The sequence below is a fragment of the Nannobrachium achirus genome (assembly GCF_963921795.1).
Source record: "Nannobrachium achirus genome assembly, chromosome: 14".
Classification (NCBI taxonomy): Eukaryota; Metazoa; Chordata; class Actinopteri; order Myctophiformes; family Myctophidae; genus Nannobrachium; species Nannobrachium achirus.
Genome location: NC_137821.1, coordinates 21,368,340 through 21,390,176, shown reverse-complemented (window position 1 = coordinate 21,390,176; position 21,837 = coordinate 21,368,340). Strand labels below are relative to the sequence as shown.

The following is a 21,837-nucleotide window of genomic DNA, read 5'->3' as shown; positions in this document are numbered from 1 at the left end:
ACATTATTACATTAGGTGAGGAGAGAATTACATAGGGAAGAGTCAATATCGCGGCTGCTCGTGCGTAACGAGGCACTTAATGCGCTCCTTCGGTCGGGATCGCGTTTCAATCACTCTCCCCCGACCGTCTCAGGTGACTCGCTTCCCATGAAACGCTTTCTGTAAATGAGGACAAATGGTCAAATTAAAATGACATCCTTCGATTTTTTTAAGGCCATATACCGAGCCCGGATCCATTGCTAATTGAGAATTTCAATCATAAGGAATAGCAGAGAGAGAGAGAGAGAGAGAGAGAGAGAGAGAGAGAGAGAGAGAGAGAGAGAGACCATGGTTAGACAGGTCTGTATATTAATTAAGTGTCCTATCTGAGAGGATCCAGTCAAGCTTATGTTGTCAGATGTGCTCAGGGAGCGCGTCTGAGTTTTCATTCAGGCACAAATTGCATCTCATTTTCATCCAGAAAGGAATGAGATATTGTACAATTCACACACGGGGATGTGATATTTGACGCCACAAAGCGGTGCGTAATATCTCTGCACGCCGCTATATTATGCGATATTTCCCGAACGCAAGTGCAAGAACTTTGACCACTTAAACCGGTCAATACCTACACATAGGAGTCTACTGGCTGGCTTGTGGTGGACATTTTTGTCAAAATTCAATTTTCAACATAAAGAAATGCTGTCAATAATATTACTGGAAACACAGCTACTGTATAGCCTTAAATGTATTAGTGCAGTCGTTCTCAAAGTGGGTCGAGAGGGACCTTCCTTGGCGCTTACAGGTCTCTAACTCTGAGAGTGTACACTCTCAGAGTTATGGGGGTCTTTGGAAAAGAAATAAGAAAATAAGTTTGATAAACACTGTCCTAGTGGACTTATAATGTGCCATAGTGTCATAGTAAATCAGTCATACACATTCTGAAGAAAACCCGGATACTGGCATTCAGTAATTGGATCTCATGATCAAAATAAGAACATTATAATGTTATGTAACAACTAAATGCTACGGACCTAGGACAAGTTTTGTTACAGACACATTTTGAAACAGACTACTGACTCCTGCATGGGCGCTGGTTCACTTGATGGACTACTAGGTTGTACATGGCAGAACATTGACAGATGTCTGTTAAGGATAATTGTTGAGAGTCTGTACTCATATTCACTCATACACTCATAGACTGCTGATAGATTGAACACTATTCATCCAGGCAGCTGAAGGTCTGTTGACATTTGTATTTACAGTACTGTTTACAGACTGTGCATATCTCTGTGTGTGTATACTCATTCTTGACTGTACATATATATCTTTTATATATTCATTGGTGACAGATGTATTGTGATAGATGTGCCATGCGGTATATTCATTCTTATGTTCATACATAATATAATATTCACCGTACAGTTATTGATGGATCAGTCAGAGAGACCCAGTGCATATCTAGCTCAGCATCCAAGCTCATAGTTGTATTTTATAGACTTAGGAGGCTAGATCACAAGAACATCAAAGATTGGGTAGCCTACCCAGAACTCAAATTAATGTATTTCTGCCAAATAAAAGAAAAGGATATTCTATTGTTTAGACCGATGAGGTTCTTGGTTTACCAATTATTTACAGACTATTTCTATGCATTTGATTTATTACCTTGTGTTTTCCTTACTTACTGTAAGTCGCTCTGGGTTAAGAATGCCTAAATTATAGATCGTTAAAAAGACTGTAGCCAGTGGTTCCCAAACATTTCAGCTCGAGACTCAAACGAGGAATTAGATATCTACCCGGACCCAAACTAGTGAAAATAGCAGATCTACAAGCTTACAATGTGTCGCATTGCGGAAGCTACTCCTCTGGCGTCTCACATATTTTTTAACAAAAAAGGTCATGGGTGGTATATGGCCGACTTGTTAGTAAATAAAAGTGTCTTTCTTTCTTTTGAGGAATGTTTCAAATTCTTGTTATCTCTAATCTTTAATAATTTGAATAAATAATTGTAGGAAAAAAAAAAACGTATACAAAATGGTATCGACCGCATTTGGCAAACAGTGGCCTAGTCAAGCGCTGTGACGAATAGCCTCAACATGGAACTGCTGATGAAACTGATGTTAGATTGGAGACGTGACTCTCACATGCCAAAGGACATAATTGACTGAGAGTTAGAAATTGCACTCATGCTTAAACTTATGGAGATGAGTTTATCCGATCTGACTTCGACGATCAACTGTATGTAAATGACATGCATTCACATAGCTGCACATTTCACGATGTGCGCGCGCGAGAGGGAGAGAGAGAGAGGGAGAGAGAGAGAGAGAGAGAGAGAGAGAGAGAGAGAGAGAGAGAGAGAGAGAGAGAGAGAGAGAGAGAGAGAGAGAGATTATTTATATTCTTAGTGACGTCAATGCAATCCCAACCATTTTTCTGCCCTGGTGCGTTCATTGAATTTCAAGGCCTGAGTATTAGGTGTATGACAGATGACTGTGTGGAACCACACAGTGTGGGTTATTGTCGGTTGGAAGGTTTTTTAACCATGACTAGACACTGTGCTCTTCTGGAAAATGATTTAAAAAATGGAATACATTTAGTGGAATACACTTCCGTTAATAGAACATTTGACAGTCTTGGTTTAACTGGACACATTTGGTTTGTAGGGACAACGCACTACTACTGCGTGATGTCTGTTATATCATCATATAGCTTAGGTATACCAGGCCTGAAATGTGTATCATTTTGGGGGCACGGCTGCTTGGCCTGTCTGAAGGCATAAAGGCCAAATGCCAGGGCAGGAAGGCCTTCAAATAACACAATGATTTTAAGGCCATGGAAATAATGATCTTATTTGTGTTGTGGGAGACCCATTCAGAATGGGTTGTGTACTTCATGGGTTCCCAAACCTTTCAGATCGCGACCCCCCCAAAATAATCATATTTGAACTGGGGACCCCCCCCGCCCTGACAAGCACTTTGACTCGGTTCCACAGATCAATATTGTGAAAATAGCCGAAGTAAAAGCTCACAAGTCACAAAGCTTCGCACTGCGAGCCGCTGTGAGCATGTAAATCGGCTATTCACAATGTTTGCCTCTTTCTTCCTTGCCTGTTTCTTACTAATAATGTGCAGACACCCTTTATACACTTATACTGCATGTTGGTTTGTTTACTGTTGAGTGATGAAGCATTTTCCGACCCCCAGTATGGGAACCACTGGTGTACTTTGTTGTTCTGTAAAGGAAACCTTACCGTTGACGACCATGGCGATGTCCACAAAGTCGATCTCGCCGCGCGCCTCCACGCTGGCCTCGCACCGGTAAACCCCCTCGTCTGCCTTAGTCACCTGCTGGATCTGAAGGTTGTTATTGGGCAGCACCTGGTACCTGCCTGAGAGGGAGGGAGGGAGAGAGGGAGAGAGAGAGAGAGAGAGAGAGGGAGAGAGGGAGAGAGAGAGAGGCGAGAGAGTCAAACTATTTGTATTGCACAGTAGTCCGTAGGATAATGACCAGATTTCAGGTGAATCGTTCACTTTTTCATACAAGCGTGAAAATTGGTACACTTGTACAGTTTGAGGCCCTGAACGTTTTCAGATATGGAGCCATCGCAAAAACGCCCCCTGGTGGCCATGGCAGCCATTTTACTTTCCGCCATTACCAATTAATGTATTTTACATCATAACTCCTGAACTAAACATGATAATACAGAATAGATGATGTCTAGACCTATGTTTTGATGGTCAGGGATTCAATTGATATCGTGTACAACATCATAAACTGTCCAGGTGAATAGTTAATGGTCAATTCGGTGATGTTTTGAGGTAGTCTGCTGGTTTTGTTCGAACATTTTTCACTTTTTCATAAAACTATGAAACTTGGCACACTTGTACATTTTGGGACCCTGAACATTGTCAGATATGGAGCCATCGCAAAAACGCCCCCTGGTGGCCATGGCGGCCATTGTAATATCCACCATTATCAGATAATATATTTTGCGTCTTATCTCCTGAACCATACATGATAATACAGAATATGTGATGTCTACACCTATGTTTTGATGGTCAAGGATACCATTGATAATGTGTACAACATCATAAACTGTTCAGCTGAATAGTTAATGGTCAATTCAGTGATAAATCACAATATTTCGTGTCTGTTGTATACTTGTGTAGAGTTTTAGCTTTGCCCCTGATAATACAGTGAGAGCAGAGCAATATTCAATATGACAATAACAAATTAGCTTTAAATAATGTATGCAGACAAAGGTTTATTTATAAGATTTTATTTCAGAAATAGTTGGTTTTGTTGTTGTTAGAACATATTGGTTTCATTGTGTTTTTCTAATTGATTTCTTAAGCACATATATTTCATTTCATATTTTTCCTAGTATTGATTTCATGTTTCATGCATGTTTTTTTGTTTGACTGATTGATTGTTGTCGTTGTTGATGACAATTAATCTATTATTCAATCTTCACTGTCTCCTTCACAGCCTCCTCCACATTGACACTATGCTGTGCACTATAAGGAGGCTTTTTTGCATTCATTTGCAGCCTTTCTTGCAGCCAGAACTCAAGAGCTCAAGAGCTTAGCTTGCCTGTGGAAGAATTGACCACACACACTTAATTGGAGACCATCTCCAATTAAGTGGGTACGTCCAACCCCAGTCTGTTGGAGATGGTATATCTGGTGCCACCTCGAATGCTTGTCCCCAACAGTGTACTCCTTGGTACACCAGTGCATCCTTAATTGGGGGTATATGCTCCATCACTCTTCCTTTTTTGTGAATAACTCAAGATGAGCTTGATTGATGTCAAGTTAGCTGCTGGTGTGATCGTCGGAGAGAATTGTGAAGTGTTCCACAATGGAAATGACTTGCTCTAGAATTGTTTTTTGAAGCCTTTGACAGATCCATGAAGGCCTCTGTTGCCATGTCAAAGGCATTCCAGGTTTCCCATGCGTTCTTCTTTCCCCTGGTTGCAAATGCAGATACTGTGTCACAGCCAGCGAAGGCATGGAACACAGGAAGAGCCATGGATTTGTCAGGAGTGGACCCAGAGTTTTGGAAATCTCATGGCGTTTTTTTTACAATCCCAAATGCCACCCAGCAAGCTTGGTCTTGAGTTATTCACAAAAAACTAAGGATGCACTGGTCCATCAACTCAAAAGAGGAGCTTACGAAGGAGTACATTGTTGGGGACAAGTTTTGAGGTGGCACCAGAAATGCCATCTCCAACTGACTGGGGTTGGACGAACCCACTTGATTGGAGACCATTGTGGTCAACTCTTCCACAGGCAAGCCAATCTCTTCTTCAGCTCTTAAGTTGTGGCTGCAAGAAAGGCTGCCAGGGGCATTTACAAATGCAAAAAAAAAAATATCAATGTGGAGGAGGTTGTGAAGGAGACAGTGAAGATTGAATAATAGATTCATCGTCATCATCAACAACGACAACAATCAATCAGTCAAACAAAAAACATGCATGAAACTTGAAATCAATACTAGCAAAAAACATGAGCATGTGCATGCACGCATGCACATGCGCGTGCACGCACGTCGTCAAGTTGTGTGACGGCTCGACAGCTCGGTTTCTGAACTACTCCTTTAACTCCTGCAGTTGTCACCTGCAGTTGTACTTCAATCCTCTACCTGTCTGCTTTGCATAACAATACTCTGGTAGGCAGGCTCATTTACACTTACTGTATATGCGGCCAGCATATACGTTCGCCTAGCATTCTTTGCAGACTTTTAGCTCCTTTCGGAACCTCTCCCTCCGCTATGCAGCTCCTCACTCTTCATGTCATGAGTTTAAATCACTCATTTTGTCAGAGCTGCCTAGCGAAGGGACTCGGAAGAGGTTCCGAAAGGAGCGAGCAGACTTGTGTGTGGGTGAGTGAGTCTATAAAGTCTATGTAAAGTTATTTTATATAAAACCTAAAGGAAAATACATGAATTGAAACTAATATAAAAACAACAAATTAACAATGTAACTAAATAATAAGAAATATAATTAGATTAAAAATGTTGTGTTATACAGTATTAGCACCGAGCGGCAGACATGCGTGCACACATGCGCGTGCATGTGACGCCATGAATTTAGAGGGCCACCACTTCAAAAATCCATATCACACCACTGTTTATGATGTTGTACACATTATCAATGGAATCCTTGACCATCAAAACATAGGTGTAGACATCATCTATTCTGTATTATCATGTATGGTTCAGGAGATGCAAAATACATTATCTGGTAATGGCGGATATTAAAATGCCCACCATGGGGGGCTCTTTTGTGATGGCTCCATATCGGACAATGTTCAGGTTCCCAAACTATACAAGTGTACCAAGTTTCATACTTTTATGAAAAGGTGAAAAATGTTCGGACAAAACCAGCGGCATCTCACAACATCACCGAATTGACCATTAACTATTCACCTGAACAGTTTATGATGTTGTATATGATATTAATGGAATCCTTGACCATCAAAACATAGGTCTAGACATCAACTATTCTGTATTATAATTTTTTGTTTAGGAGTTATGATGCAAAATATATTAATTGGAAATGGTGGGAAGTAAAATGGCTGCCATGGCCACCAGGGGGTGTTTTTGCGGTGGCTCCATATCTGAAAAGGTTCAGGGCCTCAAACTGTACAAGTGTACCAGGTTTCATACTTTTATGATAAAGTGAAAACAGTTCGGACAAACATTCAGACAAAACGATTGGAGTACCTCACAACATCCCCAAATTGACCATTAACTATTTTTCTGAACGGTTTATGATGTTGTACATGGTATTATTGTAATCCTTGACCATCAAAACATAGGTGTAGACATCATCTATTCTGTATTATCACGTTTGGTTCAGGAGTTATGATGTAAAATACATTAATTGGTAATGGTGGAAATTAAAATGGCCGCCATGGCCACCAGGGGGCGTATTTGCGATGGCTCCATATCTGAAAATGTTCAGGGCCCCAAACTGTATAAGTGTACCAAATTTCACGCTTGTATGAAAAAGTGAACGATTTTCGTCACTATCCTCCAGACTACAGCTCATTCTCATAGAATGTAGAACAAACACACACACATAGTGTATACATTATTTGCAGCATTCACGTCTGTAGTGCAAAGCCCCAAGGAATCTCCTCTGGAATTGAAGCTTCAGGGATCTCTTTCTGTTGCTATACAACTTGGAGGTGTTGAGCACTCACAAGTCCTTTTGTTTTGTTTTCCTTTCTGTAGATGTTGAAACTGTGAGCAAATATTCCACCAGTATAACAACTTGGAGGTGTTATATAAAGAATGAGGCATCACTTGAGAATATAAACTTTTTACTGACCATTCAAACACATGTACAGAACTGCAGCCGGCTAGAACAGTGTAACAATCACAAGTTACCAAAACTCTTTCCTCCTTCCTCTCTCTCCTCTCTTTCTCTCTTCTCCCCAAACTAGCTCTCTTGCTCCCCCTAGCTGCTAGGCTGAACCAGTTTTTCAGTCTTACACTATTAATGGCCCTGCAGATGTCGCTATTTCACAATCTACTGGTCGCAATACATTATAATGTCGATTATAAAGTCAATGAGGTTTTGGGCCAACTTAACACTTCATTACCTTAGTAAACCTTTTCATAAACACTTTATGTTTTCAATCGCTAGTTTAAAGTCTTTTAAATCATCATGATATGTGTTTAGTAAATTATTGTCCCATTCATTTAAAAAGTAATGCTAAAGTAGGGTGGGTCTATGTTTCTAGGGTTTCTGCTGGTTCTACTTAGATGTGGTTGCAGCCAATAGCATTCATTTCCCCTTAGCATTTCGGACCGGATAGAGAAAGTTGGCCGATTTGAAATCGCTGAAAAATAGGGTTCAAACCAATCTTTTTTACGGTCTATGGTCTGTACAGATTAAAAAGCATAAACAAGCGAAAGAGTCACGGAGGGCCCCCAGGGGTCCTTGAGAGGTTTCCAGGAGTTAATATACATGTAGAATTAGAATCAGTTCAACCACTTCACAATGCGACACATTGTGAGCTTGTGAATTTTGATTTTCAAACTGTATTGGGACATTTTTAAACATTTTCTTCTTTTTACATTTTAACGAAACAAATCTTGTATGGAGGTCCCTGGCGCAACATATTTTCAAATGGGGGTTGCATCAATTTAAGGGGTCCTTAACCAGAAAATGTTTGTGAACCTCTGAGTTAGCAGAAAATAAATGGCAATATGGGATGGACAGATGGCCAGTGGAAAGTGGAAAGTACTCCCATTTTGTACATAAGTGAAAGTATCAATACTGCCATAGAGAAATACTCTGTTACAAGTAAAATCCGGAATTCAAAATTGTAACGGAGTAAAAGTACAATATTTGCCTCTGTGATGTAGTGGAGTAGAAGTAAAAGTACTGAAAATTGGAAATACATCAAGTAAGAATACATCAAAATTGTACATAAGCACTGTACTTGAGTAAATGTACTTAGTTACTTATATATATATATATATATATATATATATATATATATATATATATAGAGAGAGAGAGAGAGAGAGAGAGAGAGAGAGAGAGAGAGAGAGAGAGAGAGAGGGAGGGGAGGGGGGGGGGGTTGTTGTGAGATAAGAAAGTTATGGAAATAGCGAGTGAAAAAAACGCAATCTCCCTTCTTCAATATTCCATCTGTCAATCTTCACAAACCGTGATAAAGCCGTCAGGGAGATAAACACTGTGGTAATTACCAGAACCCAAAATAATCTCCACTCTTGGCCACTCTTGAGATTGGCCAGAACCATCTCTACCCAGGCCAAGATGTTGATACGCTGTGCAAACGCAATTCAAATTAATCAAAAGAGAAGGAAAACTAAAGAGATGGCTATCACCACTTTTCATCATCAGCCGCACCACTGGAGTTTTTAATTTCAACAAGAAATAAATCAGTCTTTCTGATCGGCATTCTGACATCTGTGTCTGAAGGTTAGATGGAGCATGAGAACTCAGATCTTTCACTTAAACGGCACTATGTAACTAAACCAGATTCGAACCTCGGTTCGAATTGAAGCGGTGGACAGATAAAACTTCTATTCTGAATGTATTTGGAGAGCTGGTATGACAGTTGGTATAATAGGTTTAAAAAATCAAACCTCGGTTCGATGTACAGGACATATAAAGCCTATTCATTCTGAACTGAAATGACCATTGGACATGAGACACACATTTTGCTTTTTGAAAAAGCCTATTCATTCTGGACTGATATTTTACACGTACAGGACAGGAAAAACCTGTTCATTCTGGCCTATAGTGACCATATATGGACATAAGGTAACGGACATTGTGTTTTTGAAAAACCCTGTTCATTCTGGACTGAGATCACCATATATGGTAATTAAACGGACATTCTGTTTTTGAAAAAGCCTGTTCATTCTGGACTGGAATGACCATATATGGGCGTGATACACACAAAGCCATTCATTGGAAGCGGTTTTCACCGCTTCAAAAAGAAAAAAAATAATACAATAAGACGCCTCAGGGCAACAAGCTCGACCTCGCCCTAAAGGGGCATAAAAGGGATTTGTTCCCCTGGCATCACAGGGATCTCCATATCTCCATATATGGGCATAAAAGGGACAATTGTTCCCCCTGGCATCACCGGGATTTCCCTAACAAGGCATCATTAATATTGATGACATCAGGGAACTCCATATATGGGCATGAAAGGGATTCTGTTAGTGTGACATCACAGCGAATACAGAATGTGATGTCAGAGCGGCAAACCCATTCTGGTAAAGTGGTTCCCCTGACATCACAGTGACAAGCTGTGACGTTTCTCATAGTAAACTGCGACGTTCGGTCACAATAACTTCGGGGTGGTTCAATAATGCCCTTCGGATCATAACTGGCTGCCTGAAACCCACCCCTGTGTCCTACCTGCCAGTCCTAGCAGGAATTCCCCCGGCCAGCCTAAGACGAGAGGCCGCTACACTCACACAAGGCATGCTTGGTTCCATCCATGAGGAGTGAGGACATGTCTGCAAGAACATGGCTGACAACTGCCTGGAAGCGGGAATGGGAGTCGGCTGAGCCCACACGAATGCACCATCACATCCCAGACCCGGGAGATGGAGTCCAAGGAGAACACGTACGCCGTCAGTGGACCCTGCCTTCGCACTGGGGTCGGACGCTTCAAAACACCCATGAAGAAGTGGGGCCTGGCAGACAGCGCAGTATGCGAGTGTGGAGAACCAGAGCAGACTGCAGAGCACATAATCACCACCTGTCCTCTGTACAGACCTCCTTCAGAGGCCGGCCTCTTCCAAGTGGGACCAGAGACGAGGGCGTGGCTTTCCAACACTGAGCTGGACATATGACGAAGATACACGAAAGAAGAAGAAGGGGTGGTTGTATTTTGTCTCCCTGCTCTTCTATTGAGAGATTTGAGACATTTAGAACAAAGGTCATATTTATCTCCTGAGAAATCAGGCAGGCCCTATTATTACTTACTTAATTACTGCTTTTAATGTCGGCTGGCATGTAGGGCAGCAACATCTTGTAATGGAAACAGCAGGCTCTATTAGCTCAATGGGAAAAATGTCAGCATAAAAAAAGCCTTTACTGAAAATGTTCCTTAAAGGGATATTACACTTTCAAAGTCATTTTATCGTCTAAAAAACACGGCCTGCTCACGTATTAGGAGGGTAGTTTGAGTCACCAGAAAAAATAATGGTTGTCTTTAATGAATTTATCACGGTTAAAATGGAGTTTGAAGTTACAATGGGTGTGTATGTGGAGAGGGCCTGGGCGTGTCGGGCCTGGTAACATTTACATCAAATATCTAAATATTGAATCAAGCAAATTAAAAACTGTTCAGGGTGTTCATAAAAGCCTGATTAGACGATAAAATGACTTTGAAAGTGTAATATCCCTTTAAGTAAATGTACAAATGTATTGGCATCAAAGCACAAAAAAAGTCATTTTGAAACTCAGGTCCATTTTGACTAAGAACAGGTACGTGCAGAGAATGTTAAAGGGGCAGGGGCTTTCTTAAACCCTGAAGAAGACTGATACAGTCGAAACGGTGGTTTGACATTAAAGTTTTGCATCGTGGCTGAAGAGCTGTTCGGCCTCTTTCTTCCTTAACCAGAGTAGAGGGGCAGGGGCTGAAATATATAAAATAAAATGTGAAAATATTGAAAATAGCAAACCTCCAAGCTCACAACGCGTCGCAGTCGGCTATTTCCACTACTTGCATTCATGGTCTGGAGAGGGCACTATTTTACAGACGAGTTGTGAGCTCTTAGGTCGGCTATTTTCACTACTTGCATTCATGGTCTGGAGAGGGCACTATTTTACAGACGGATAAAAGGGCAGAGGCTCAAGCCCCCTTTGATGTCTATGTGTGCACGTGCCTGACTAAGAAAACAGGTTTAAGTGGTTAGAATATTAACAGGAGCTACAGGAGCTACAGTATAGCTCCAACATCTGGCTTTGTCCGGTCAAAAAAACAATGGGCAACTCATAAAAAAAAAGTCTGGGCTTAAGTAAACTGAAGTGCGGCTACAATGTCCGGCCTACATCCCGGCACAATCAGCTCAAAGCTTGTTGTCCGGTCAAAAAAAAAGGGGGGGTGGGGGGGGGGGGGGGGGGGACATGTTAAAAAATGTCTGTTTGTTTTATGCCAGGGCCCCGCTCACTGCTCACTTCACACTAGGTGTGATTTTTACTTTAGCGTTTTAAAATGTTACTCTTAATGGTCTCTGCTGCACAGCCCTAGCTCAGATCACAGCAGTCGAAGCAGAGAATGTTCTTTTCATGTTGTTGCTCTCTGCACAGCGCTGTTGAGCTCACACACACACACACACACACACACACACACACACACACACACACACACACACACACACACACACACACACACACACACACACACACACACACACACACACACACACACACATAACACAGAGGTCAGCAACCCTGCTGCGTGGGCTATTACCTTGGGCATAAGGGGCCTTGCTAAAGGGCCTATAGAGATGCAGGGAGAGGTCTCACTTCCATTCACCTCACCCTGCACCACTCCACCTTTCCACCGTGGGCGCATGAACCTGTGACCTTCTGTCCATCAGCTCAGTGATCGAGCCATTAAGCTGCTACACAGCCTCGCTGACAAACAGCAGGTATCAATGGATCAAAGTCACGCACAGTCACACACGCACACACACACACGGACACACACACACACACACACACACACACACACACACACACACACACACACACACACACACACACACACACACACACACACACACACACACACACACACACACGCACACACACACGCACATACACACACACGCACACACACGCACACACACACGCACACTCTCTTCCACTCCTTGTTGAGCTGTGAAAGCAGCTTGTCTGTGTTCGAGTCAGTTTGCACACAGGACCAGTGTGGGAACCTATTAAACATTGTGGGCACCTCAAAAATATAAAACAAAATAAAGACCAAAACTATATGCTTTGGAAATTTGTCAGAAATGTGTTGTACTTAAAGCTATACTGTGTAAGTTGCTCAACTGGTGGTCTGTAGCAGTATAGCAAACCGCGGTCGCGTTTGCTTTTTTCGTCCGTTTTTCGCTCGCGGACCGGGCCGTCAGACCACCGCGTCCGCCTCGCCTCGCCGAGATGCTTTCAATGAGGTCTCCCGTGTCCTTCTACGAGCAGCGGTTGGGGAGTTACATGCTAGACTCCTCCAGTGTAAACACTGCAGTGTACTTCCTGAAGGCGTGTTTCCTAAACCCACCAGAGAGCCCGGCAGTGTATGTTCTGCGCTGTGATTGGCCGGCAGTGTATAACCCTCGCTGTGATTGGCCGGTAGTGTGATGACGCAATTTTTCCGTGAAAACCGGTCCCGGGCAGGGATCATAGAAAACATATAAAGAGAAGGCTTTAGAAGCTGAAAATAACGGAGTGGGGGTTCTTTAGCGATTTAACAGCTAGGACCATTTTAAGATTTGTTTTATAAAAAAAGTTACATGGTATAACTTTAAAGCAGCACTATGTAACCTTTTTAATGAATACAATGTAATTTTGTCCAATCAGTTTATGGTAGAGTATGTTAATAAAATATAACTTATAACCACCCCATACAATGGGGTGGTTATAATTTGTCTCCCTGCTCTTCTATTGAGACATTTAGATCGTGTCAAAGGATATGACACAAATTTTGACCTGATGGTCAAGATTCAATTTATCCCCTGAGCAAGCAAGGAGGCTCTATTAGCTCAATGGTAAAACATGTCAGCACTTGCACAGGAAACCTGGTTCCTGGTTAGTTAGTGTAAAATAATAGAAGAATAAACAAATACGTAGCGAAAACCAGGGAGCAGCGAAAAAGGCGGTACCGTGAAAAGATTTAACAGGAGACAGATGGAGATCCGGATTTTCGATCACGTCACATAATGTTTACAATTTTTTTTTCACCTGATGGAGCTGTTCGCTAACTTGTCAACTATTATTGATATATTGATTGATATATTATTGATATTAATATTTGAATATGGGCCTTTAATTTGTAAAAGAGTATTTTCATATTGTGGCATTGCATACCTTTAAGTAAGTAAAGAAAAAAGGTCCTTCTTCTTCCACCACTATGCAGAGCTGAGGTCTCTATTCATGGACTTCACTGTTCTCTTATTGTGAGGCTAGACAAAGGCAGGGAAATGGCACTTCCTCAAGAATGCCTTCCTTTTTGGCATGCTAGTCATTCTTTTCAGTGAGGACTGGGAGCGCCAGTGTGCCACACGGGAGTGTTGGCGTTTGAAAAGTGTTTGTCGGGGTTACTTTATACCAAATGCAATCTGTTAATGGGCACCGAAGTTAGCTCACTGATGATTTGCCAACATGTAAAAACTTGCACACTTGTATAGTATACCTTTATCCACTTAAAGGGATAGTTCACCCCAACATAGCTTTTTTCTATCTCACCCCATGGAGACTTTAATTCTTGGATATGTTTTAGTTTTTTCGCATTCCTATGCCAATAATTTGAGGAGACTCTTTGTCTCTCCATAGGGAACAAAGCAGGCTCTTTGTGTCTCCATAGGGAACAAAGCAGGCTCTTTGTGTCTCCATAGGGAACCACTGCTGGCTATCAATATATAACTGGTCATATATAATACGCTTTTACTGTGGTGATGCGAGTGATTGAGTGAGTGAGTGAGTGAGTGAGTGAGTGACGCTAATACACATGTCCAATACGCCGCGCCGCTGATTGGCTGAGTCACTCACATGCGCTAGTGAAAGCAGCAGGGTCTGTGGCACGTCGCTGATTGGCTCTCACATGGGTCTATATGTGTGTGTGTGTGTGTCATATAATATTTAGAAGCACTGTTGTTTGCAACCTAACGGTTGCTTCCCCCCCTTACGGTGTGCTATTGTGTATGTTCTTACTGTGGTGATGTACAACATGGGATAACATGCTCTTGTGATGATATGGTATACAGTAACATAGTATATATAACATGCTCTTGTGGTGCTGTAATAAAGTAATAAGCCACAAGAGGCGAGTGGTTACCGGGGTAGTATACACCGGCTGAGAGGTGTTGGGAAACACAAGGCGCCAGCCGAGTGTTTCCGACCCTCTCAGCCGGTGTATAATACCCCGGTAACCACAAGCCTTGCGTGGCTTATTGCTTTTCTAAAACGGTCACAATATTGCAACATGAAAATCATAGCATTCCATTATTTAAAGAAAAAGGTACACTTCTCCGCCACCAGGAAGAGACATTTCCTTGTTTACCAGCCACATCCCCGGAACTTACGGAAGCCAGTGTGTGTTTATAAAGTCACATCATTCTTTTTGCCCAAAAATAGGGAAACAACGCTTATGTGTTAGATCAGTCTCATGTTAAGAACCATATTCGATCCATACACATATTTATCCAGATTTAGCTGCTATGTGGGTGAACATCACATCAAAAACGCTAGCATAGCAACCACAGCCAAGTATGTGCCTGGAGAATAAAGGCGCTTTTCGCCTTTACAAGCCCCGCCCGGAGCCATTCAGTCACTGTCCTATGCATGCGGGCGGTGCTTAGAAGCACCTGCACGGCAGAATTTGAGAGAAAATCAAACGCTCGCTTCTCTAGTTCAGCGTCACGGCACAGTGGAAAGAAATAACGCACCTGGCTTTGATATAAACGGATTCAAGGTGTGGGTTATAGTCTCATATACCACAGCAACAAGCCAATCAGAATCAAGGAATGGAATTAGCCGTTTTAGAATATGGTATAACATGCTCTTGTGGTGATATGGTATACAGTAACATATATAACATGCTCATGTGGTGATATGGTATATATCATGCTCTTACTGTGGTGGTCTCCTGTGGTGATCTCTCTGTCCTGGTAGTACCACAGCACCACGGGCACCGGGGAGCTGATGACGTCACACACCACCTCCGCCGTGTCGCCGTGGCGGAACTCCTGCGGCGACTGCACCTCCCGGAATGTCAGCCTCTCTGTGAGATCACACACGCAAGAGCACACACACGCACACACAAATGCACAGATCTTTAGTAACTACTTACTAATTTAGATTATTGCAGAAGCTATACTGCACATTAATAAATTAAGCTGTGATTTATACTTTGGATATTCAGAAAGCTGAAGGCACACCACGATGCGTACATTGTGGCATTGGTAATAATCAGAGTACTTTTTCCACCACTGCCCATTATACAGTATGTGTTAAAGCAGACCTGGGCATTGTGCGGCCCGGGGGCCATATACGGCCCTTTGGTTCACTCTGACCGGCCTGTGTAGGGTTAATGGCAAATGACAAAATAAACACATTTTCTAATTTTACCTCATGCATGGACTAAAGCTGCATTGCTTTTATTTTTAAGCTTTTTATTCACGTACATATGGACAAAATGCATAGGCCTACATCAGCATGTGTGTGTGATCATTGGATCGTTGTCTCAATAACAAGCAGGTGGTAAGACTGGTCACAAGTCAAGACGACCTGCCTTACCTTACCCATCAAAAATGGCTAATGTGGCTAAAAAAAGAAAAGTTGATGCCGAATGCCGGGTTTTCAACAAAATTTGTATTTATTTACTCAAGTCGGAGGTAAAGCCGTGTGTTTAGTTTGCGGGGAGCACTGCCTTTTGGCCCGGCCCACCACAATATTTTCTGTTGTTCATGTGGCCCCCAAAATAATTGCCCGCCCCTGTGTTAAAGTGTCCCTCAGAGGACCCTAACAACCCCCCCCCCCCCCTCCCACGAACACACACACACACACACACACACACACACACACACACACACACACACACACACACACAGACTGGTATTAAAATTGTTGCTATAAAGAGGAAAATCAGCGGCTTGTATTTTGTGTTGTCATTGTTGTGTCGATACAACTTTTATTATATTCTCAAAATGGCGAAGCACCTTGGGCTAAGCCCCATTAAAGATCACCTGCATCTTCAACCGAGTAAATGTTGTTCGTTTAATTGCCAATAAATCCTTTCTGTGTTTTATTAGAGATTGGCTGATGCTTTTATAATCCATCCTGCACACATTTGAAAACGTCTCTCGCCTTGTTGGGAATTGTTATGGTTGTGTTTCATGGCGTTTGCTGTCGGGAAGAAACCTTGTATCTCCAATATTTTAACTTTTTGTAAATTAACGTAAATTAACGCCCTTCAGTGGTTTTCGAAATCAAGGACCATTATTTATTCAGCATTTGAGCCACGGACCTAGCCTAGTTCCAGACCCTGAATCGCTAGCCACACCCGTTAAAATGTTTGTTTTGGCGATTCAGGGGTCTAGAAGTGCTCTCATTGAAGAGGCCTTCCTCGTTCGAAAATCCTTACGGCAAATCAGCGTCGTGAATCAGCGTCTTGTGATCAGCGTGGGTGGGGGTTTCCCAGAACTCATGTGCGTTTCCAAGTAAACCAGCGCCGCCGCCGTACCGTACATCGCGTCGCGGTAAAATGCGTTAAATTGCTGTAAAATGCGATCGTATCGATCTCGCTATGAAACACCAGTAGCAGGCATGTTATGTTGTGTTTGATTACTAGTTCGTAGTGCTCCTATTCTGCCTGTTTCTTTGGTTAGCAAGTACAGTAGCACTAGCAAGCAACAGGCTAGCCACTAGCCAGCCACACATAACAACACAACTCATGTGTTGTCAGATGGTGAACCAATCGCTGAAGACTGCCTCTTTTTTGGCAACGCCCATCCCTGCAATCGCCTTCGGTGGAAGCGAGTTCAGACTGAATAATGGAGTGAAACGAAATGTCAATTCAGGCTGAGTGTCAGGCTACCACGGACCACCATTTGATGAGATTTAGCCTCTCAGACCCAAACCGTAGAATATTCTGTTATCGTTGGATACGATTTTGTACACAATTGCAAGCTGCATTGATGTTGGTACCATAAGATAACAGGCAAACATTGATCAAAATAAAAATTATTCTACATTCTCTAATCGTGTAGACTTCTTGTTTTATTAAAGGGGGCGTGACACGGCCAAAACAGCTAATTATGGCTATCAAATTAGCCAATTTTTTTAATGATGTCATGTACCCCCATGTTAAATGACCCAATCAAATTAATTTATTGTAGTTACTGTACTGAAAGTAGTACTTTCTGTACAGTAACCGAAATAAATTAATTTGATTGGGCTAATATGGGGGGAGGGGCGGAGTCGATTATCCATATCATTATCTTTTGAAACTGCCCCAAAAAAAGCTGTCCGAGGTGTCTTTCCGACTTTCTAAACCAACTTTAAAACTATCAGTTCTAGGGGTAAAAATGATATAGCATTCGCTATAAAATCAATGGTTAGACCGATAAAAAAGTACATGTCTTCTTCAAAAAAGGTGTCAAAAAAGGTGTACGAGGGTCAACACGCTTCTTCTCCCCGTCTATGCGACGGTTTTGTCGGCCATACCCTGCTGTCTCTTGCCCTAACCTGACTGGAGCACCCGGGACACCGGAGCAACCGTAGAACGAGGGACCAGCGATCTCCTCCTCCTCCTCCTCCTCCGCAGAGGAGGTCCGCGGCTCATACACTCTGTGTGTCTGTGTGTGTGCTTTCGCGCGCGCGTGTGTGTGTGTGTGTGTGTGTGTGTGTACACACACAATAGCTCTCGCAAATAGCCGTGCGGTGCAGCGCTAGCCACGCTACACGCTAACAACAAGGTTGTGCGCGGCACCGCACAACACACACACACACACACACACACACACACACACACACACACACACACACACACACACACACACACACACACACACACACACACACACAGACAACTGGTATTAAAATTGTTGCTATAAAGAGGAAAATCAGCGGCTTGTATTTTGTGTTGTCATTGTTGTGTCGATACAACTTTTATTATATTCTCAAAATGGCGAAACACCTTGGGCTAAGCCCCATTAAAGATCACCTGCATCTTCAACCGAGTAAATGTTGTTCGTTTAATTGCCAATAAATCCTACACGCTAACAACAAGGTTGTGCGCGGCACCGCACAACGGACGAAGTATACATTGCGCGGCACCGCACGACGGACGAAGTATACATTCACTACTAACTGATACGGCCCCGCCTCCTTTTCAGACTGTTTGAAGAAACACCACGTGACCTACTGTATCATAATGTTAATTTTCGGCCGGTGTCGCCACTCCTTTAAGTAATAATGCAGATGTTTAACAATATTTTAACTCTTGAGAGCGTAAGATCTGTAAGGGTCCATTTGGTTATACCAAGTCTCCAACATTTAGCTGGGGACCACCTGGAACCCCCTCAGGGACCACTGGTTGCAAACCACTGCCCTACTTGATCATTCAGCGCCACACTATTCAAGATCCAAAACAAGGTGCAATATGGCGCGTTTTGAGCTTCTATTTAACTTTTGAATTTGAATCCTGAGAAGTAACAGTTTGAGACAAATGGGGTTTTCACCCGACAGAGACGATGGTCATGTCTTATCCCTTCAGGGATGAGCTTCATCACTCCAAATGAGACCGACTTATTTTCGCAAAATTAAATTGGTTATATTGCAGGTAAGTTGCAGAGAATGCTCCCAGGCATGAAATAAAAATTGAAAAGATGGGAAATTATTTATGAGAGCTGACAAAAAGTTAAACAAGAATGTCCCCATTTACAATAACAGATGAATGTTAATGCTCAACATCATGTTAAAATGTGTTGTCCGTGGACACAACTATGGTAAAATAATCACACAAAGTATAGTGCGAAATAATTCATTAAACGTGTAGGCTATGCAACTAAAGGGACATGCTGTGAGCTTCTAGACCTGCTATTTCACTATTTTTGAAAGATTCTTTTTAAACAAATGTTCCCAAAATAGGGTAGGCCTATTTATTTTATTCATTAATGTTTTTTAATTTAACAGTGTGTGTGTGTGTGTGTGTGTGTGTGTGTGTGTGTGTGTGTGTGTGTGTGTGTGTGTGTGTGTGTGTGTGTGTGTGTGTGTGTGTGTGTGTGTGTGTGTGTGTGTGATCCCCAGAAGAGAAGAAAGAGAAGAGAGAAAATAATTCAAGTGTCCAAACATTTTCTATATTTTTCAGAAATTAAAAAAATATAGCATATGTACAAACGTGTGCTGTGAGCTTGTGGATCTGCTATTTTGAATAGCAAACATATAAATGGTTAAAATGATTGTGCTACATTAACTACACCCCCGAAAGCTGGATGCCGGAAGCATTTCCTTGTTGTTGTTGTTGGGTGAAAACCTTGTATGTCCAAAACCGTTGATCTCAAATAGTGAAAATAGCCGTTTTAACGTGGTGCGAGGCATTGTGTGCTTAGATCGGCTATTTTCACTAGTCTTGTGCGACAGCGACAGTCTTGTATGGTGAAGCAGGGCTTCACTTTACGAAAAAACATACACATTTGAAACTTGGAGATACAAGGTTCCTACCCGACAGAGACGATTTGAGAACAGTATTGGTCCATTCACTCATGATGATTTGTACCAGTGTTGAGGCGGGAAAAAAGTCCATTGAAACGACAAATCTTTTCAATTTTTATCTGATCCTGAGAAGAATACACCAATTTTAAACCCATGAATGTTAATGCTGCTATGACATTTTATTGGACTCGGAAGAGAACGTAAAACATTTTTGGAGTATTATTCAATGCATTTTTCTTCTCTTTTGGATGGGGTTTTGTTTACTTTTGACAATAAATGCCCCCAATTGTGCCCTGTCTGCAGCAATTGCTAGATGTTAGCACAAACTGAAAACTAAGTTCACCAGATTGGATGGACAGCATGAAAAAAAGGAAAAATATACAAAAATGAAAAACAGAACAGGGTATGTGTAATACAGTACATTATAAGTATGCAACAATTAGATAAGTTGATAGATATGTTAGTACTGTATTTCACATAAAGTTCCTTTATTACAACTACCAATATCAATGGGAAGGAGACAATCAACAGGGGATTTTTTTTAAGAACATTTCATTTCGTCTCTGTCGGCTTTGCTCCAGTTTTATATTATAGTTTGTTGATTATGTTTGATACAGTAATTGTCTTTTTATTTATGTATTAAAAATGTCATAAAAGTCCAAAAATGTTCACTTCACGTCATCTGGGGACGCCCCGTCTGAACATTACTTTTTCTCCCATGAAGCAATCAATTTTCATAACAAAGGAATGAAGTACATGCATCTCTATGCTGTCTAGACATAGTGTAGGACTTCAGAGCCATGGTTGGCAGTAGGCAAGGCAAGGTAAGGCAACTTTATTCATACAGTAGAGCACCTTTCATACATCAAGGCAATTCAAAGTGCTTTACAGAATAAAAAGAAATACATTCAGAGTGCAACAATGCACTTTAAAAAAATAAATAAAAAAATATAATATATACATTGTAAATAAGAAAAGAGTGTATAAATCAGGGGGTGGAGTAAGAAATGTTAAATAAATATGTTTTTTAAATTGGATTTAAAAACGGCTATGGTTGGGGATTGTCTGATGTAACCTGGAATATTGTTCCAGGTTTGCGGTGCATATTGGTGAAAGGCTGCTTCACCATGTTTTGTTCCAACTGTGTGAACAATTAGCAGGCCAGCCTCAGATGACCTAAGGGTTCTAGTGGGTTCATATGGCTTCAACATGTCTAGGATGGACAGCAGGTGGGCCCAGAGCCACAGAGACATTTATAGACAAGTAACAAAATTTTAAAATCAATTCTCTGGGAGGCTGGTAGCCAATGTAACGATTTAAAGACTGGTGTAATGTGGTCATATTTTCTGGTTTTCGCCAGGACTCGAACAGCAGCATTCTGAATCAGTTGGAATTGTCTAAGAGCTTATTATAGTATTGGTTTTGGAGCCAATCTGCTTCTCGTTTAGGCTGTCTGGAAGCAGTCCCTGCATAAAGGCAGGGCAGTTAAGAGCCAACTCCTTTTGCACAGGACATGAGAATGCAGGATAACCGCGGTGTGAGCAAATGCAGGTCAGCTGCATAAGTTGTAACGCTCCGTTTCTCTTCTGCTTTAGTGCTTTTACCCTAGCGTACAGTTCCCGTACAGTACGTGCTCCCTCTATAGCTGGGGGTCCGTCAATATTTCCTTGAAGCGTGTCAGTTGTAGATCTGCTACCAGTGCATGGTGGAAAAAGTACTACATTTCTTTACTTGAGTAAAAGCATCAATACTGCAATGTAGAAGTAAAAGTCCGGAATTCAAAATGTACTTGAATAAAAGTACGAAAGTGTTGGCATCAAAATGTACTTAAAGTACCAAAAGTAAAAGTACAATATGTTTGAAAATAGCAGATCTACAAGCTCACAACGCGATGCGACACGTTGTGAGCTTGTAGA

At 41.8% G+C, this 21,837-nt stretch overlaps 1 protein-coding gene across 1 annotated transcript in view; it reads right to left on the bottom strand.

Annotated features, from left to right (window-relative positions):
- Positions 1-21,837, bottom strand: part of LOC308297896 (neural cell adhesion molecule 2-like) — a gene marked incomplete at both ends in the record, with an annotated part of 168,699 nt that overhangs the window by 107,309 nt on the left and 39,553 nt on the right. Inside the window, 2 exons of the mRNA XM_080741460.1 lie at positions 3,230-3,367; positions 15,342-15,488. Of these exons, the coding sequence (XP_080597586.1) occupies positions 3,230-3,367; positions 15,342-15,488 (285 nt within the window). The remainder of the gene's footprint in view (positions 1-3,229; positions 3,368-15,341; positions 15,489-21,837) is intronic.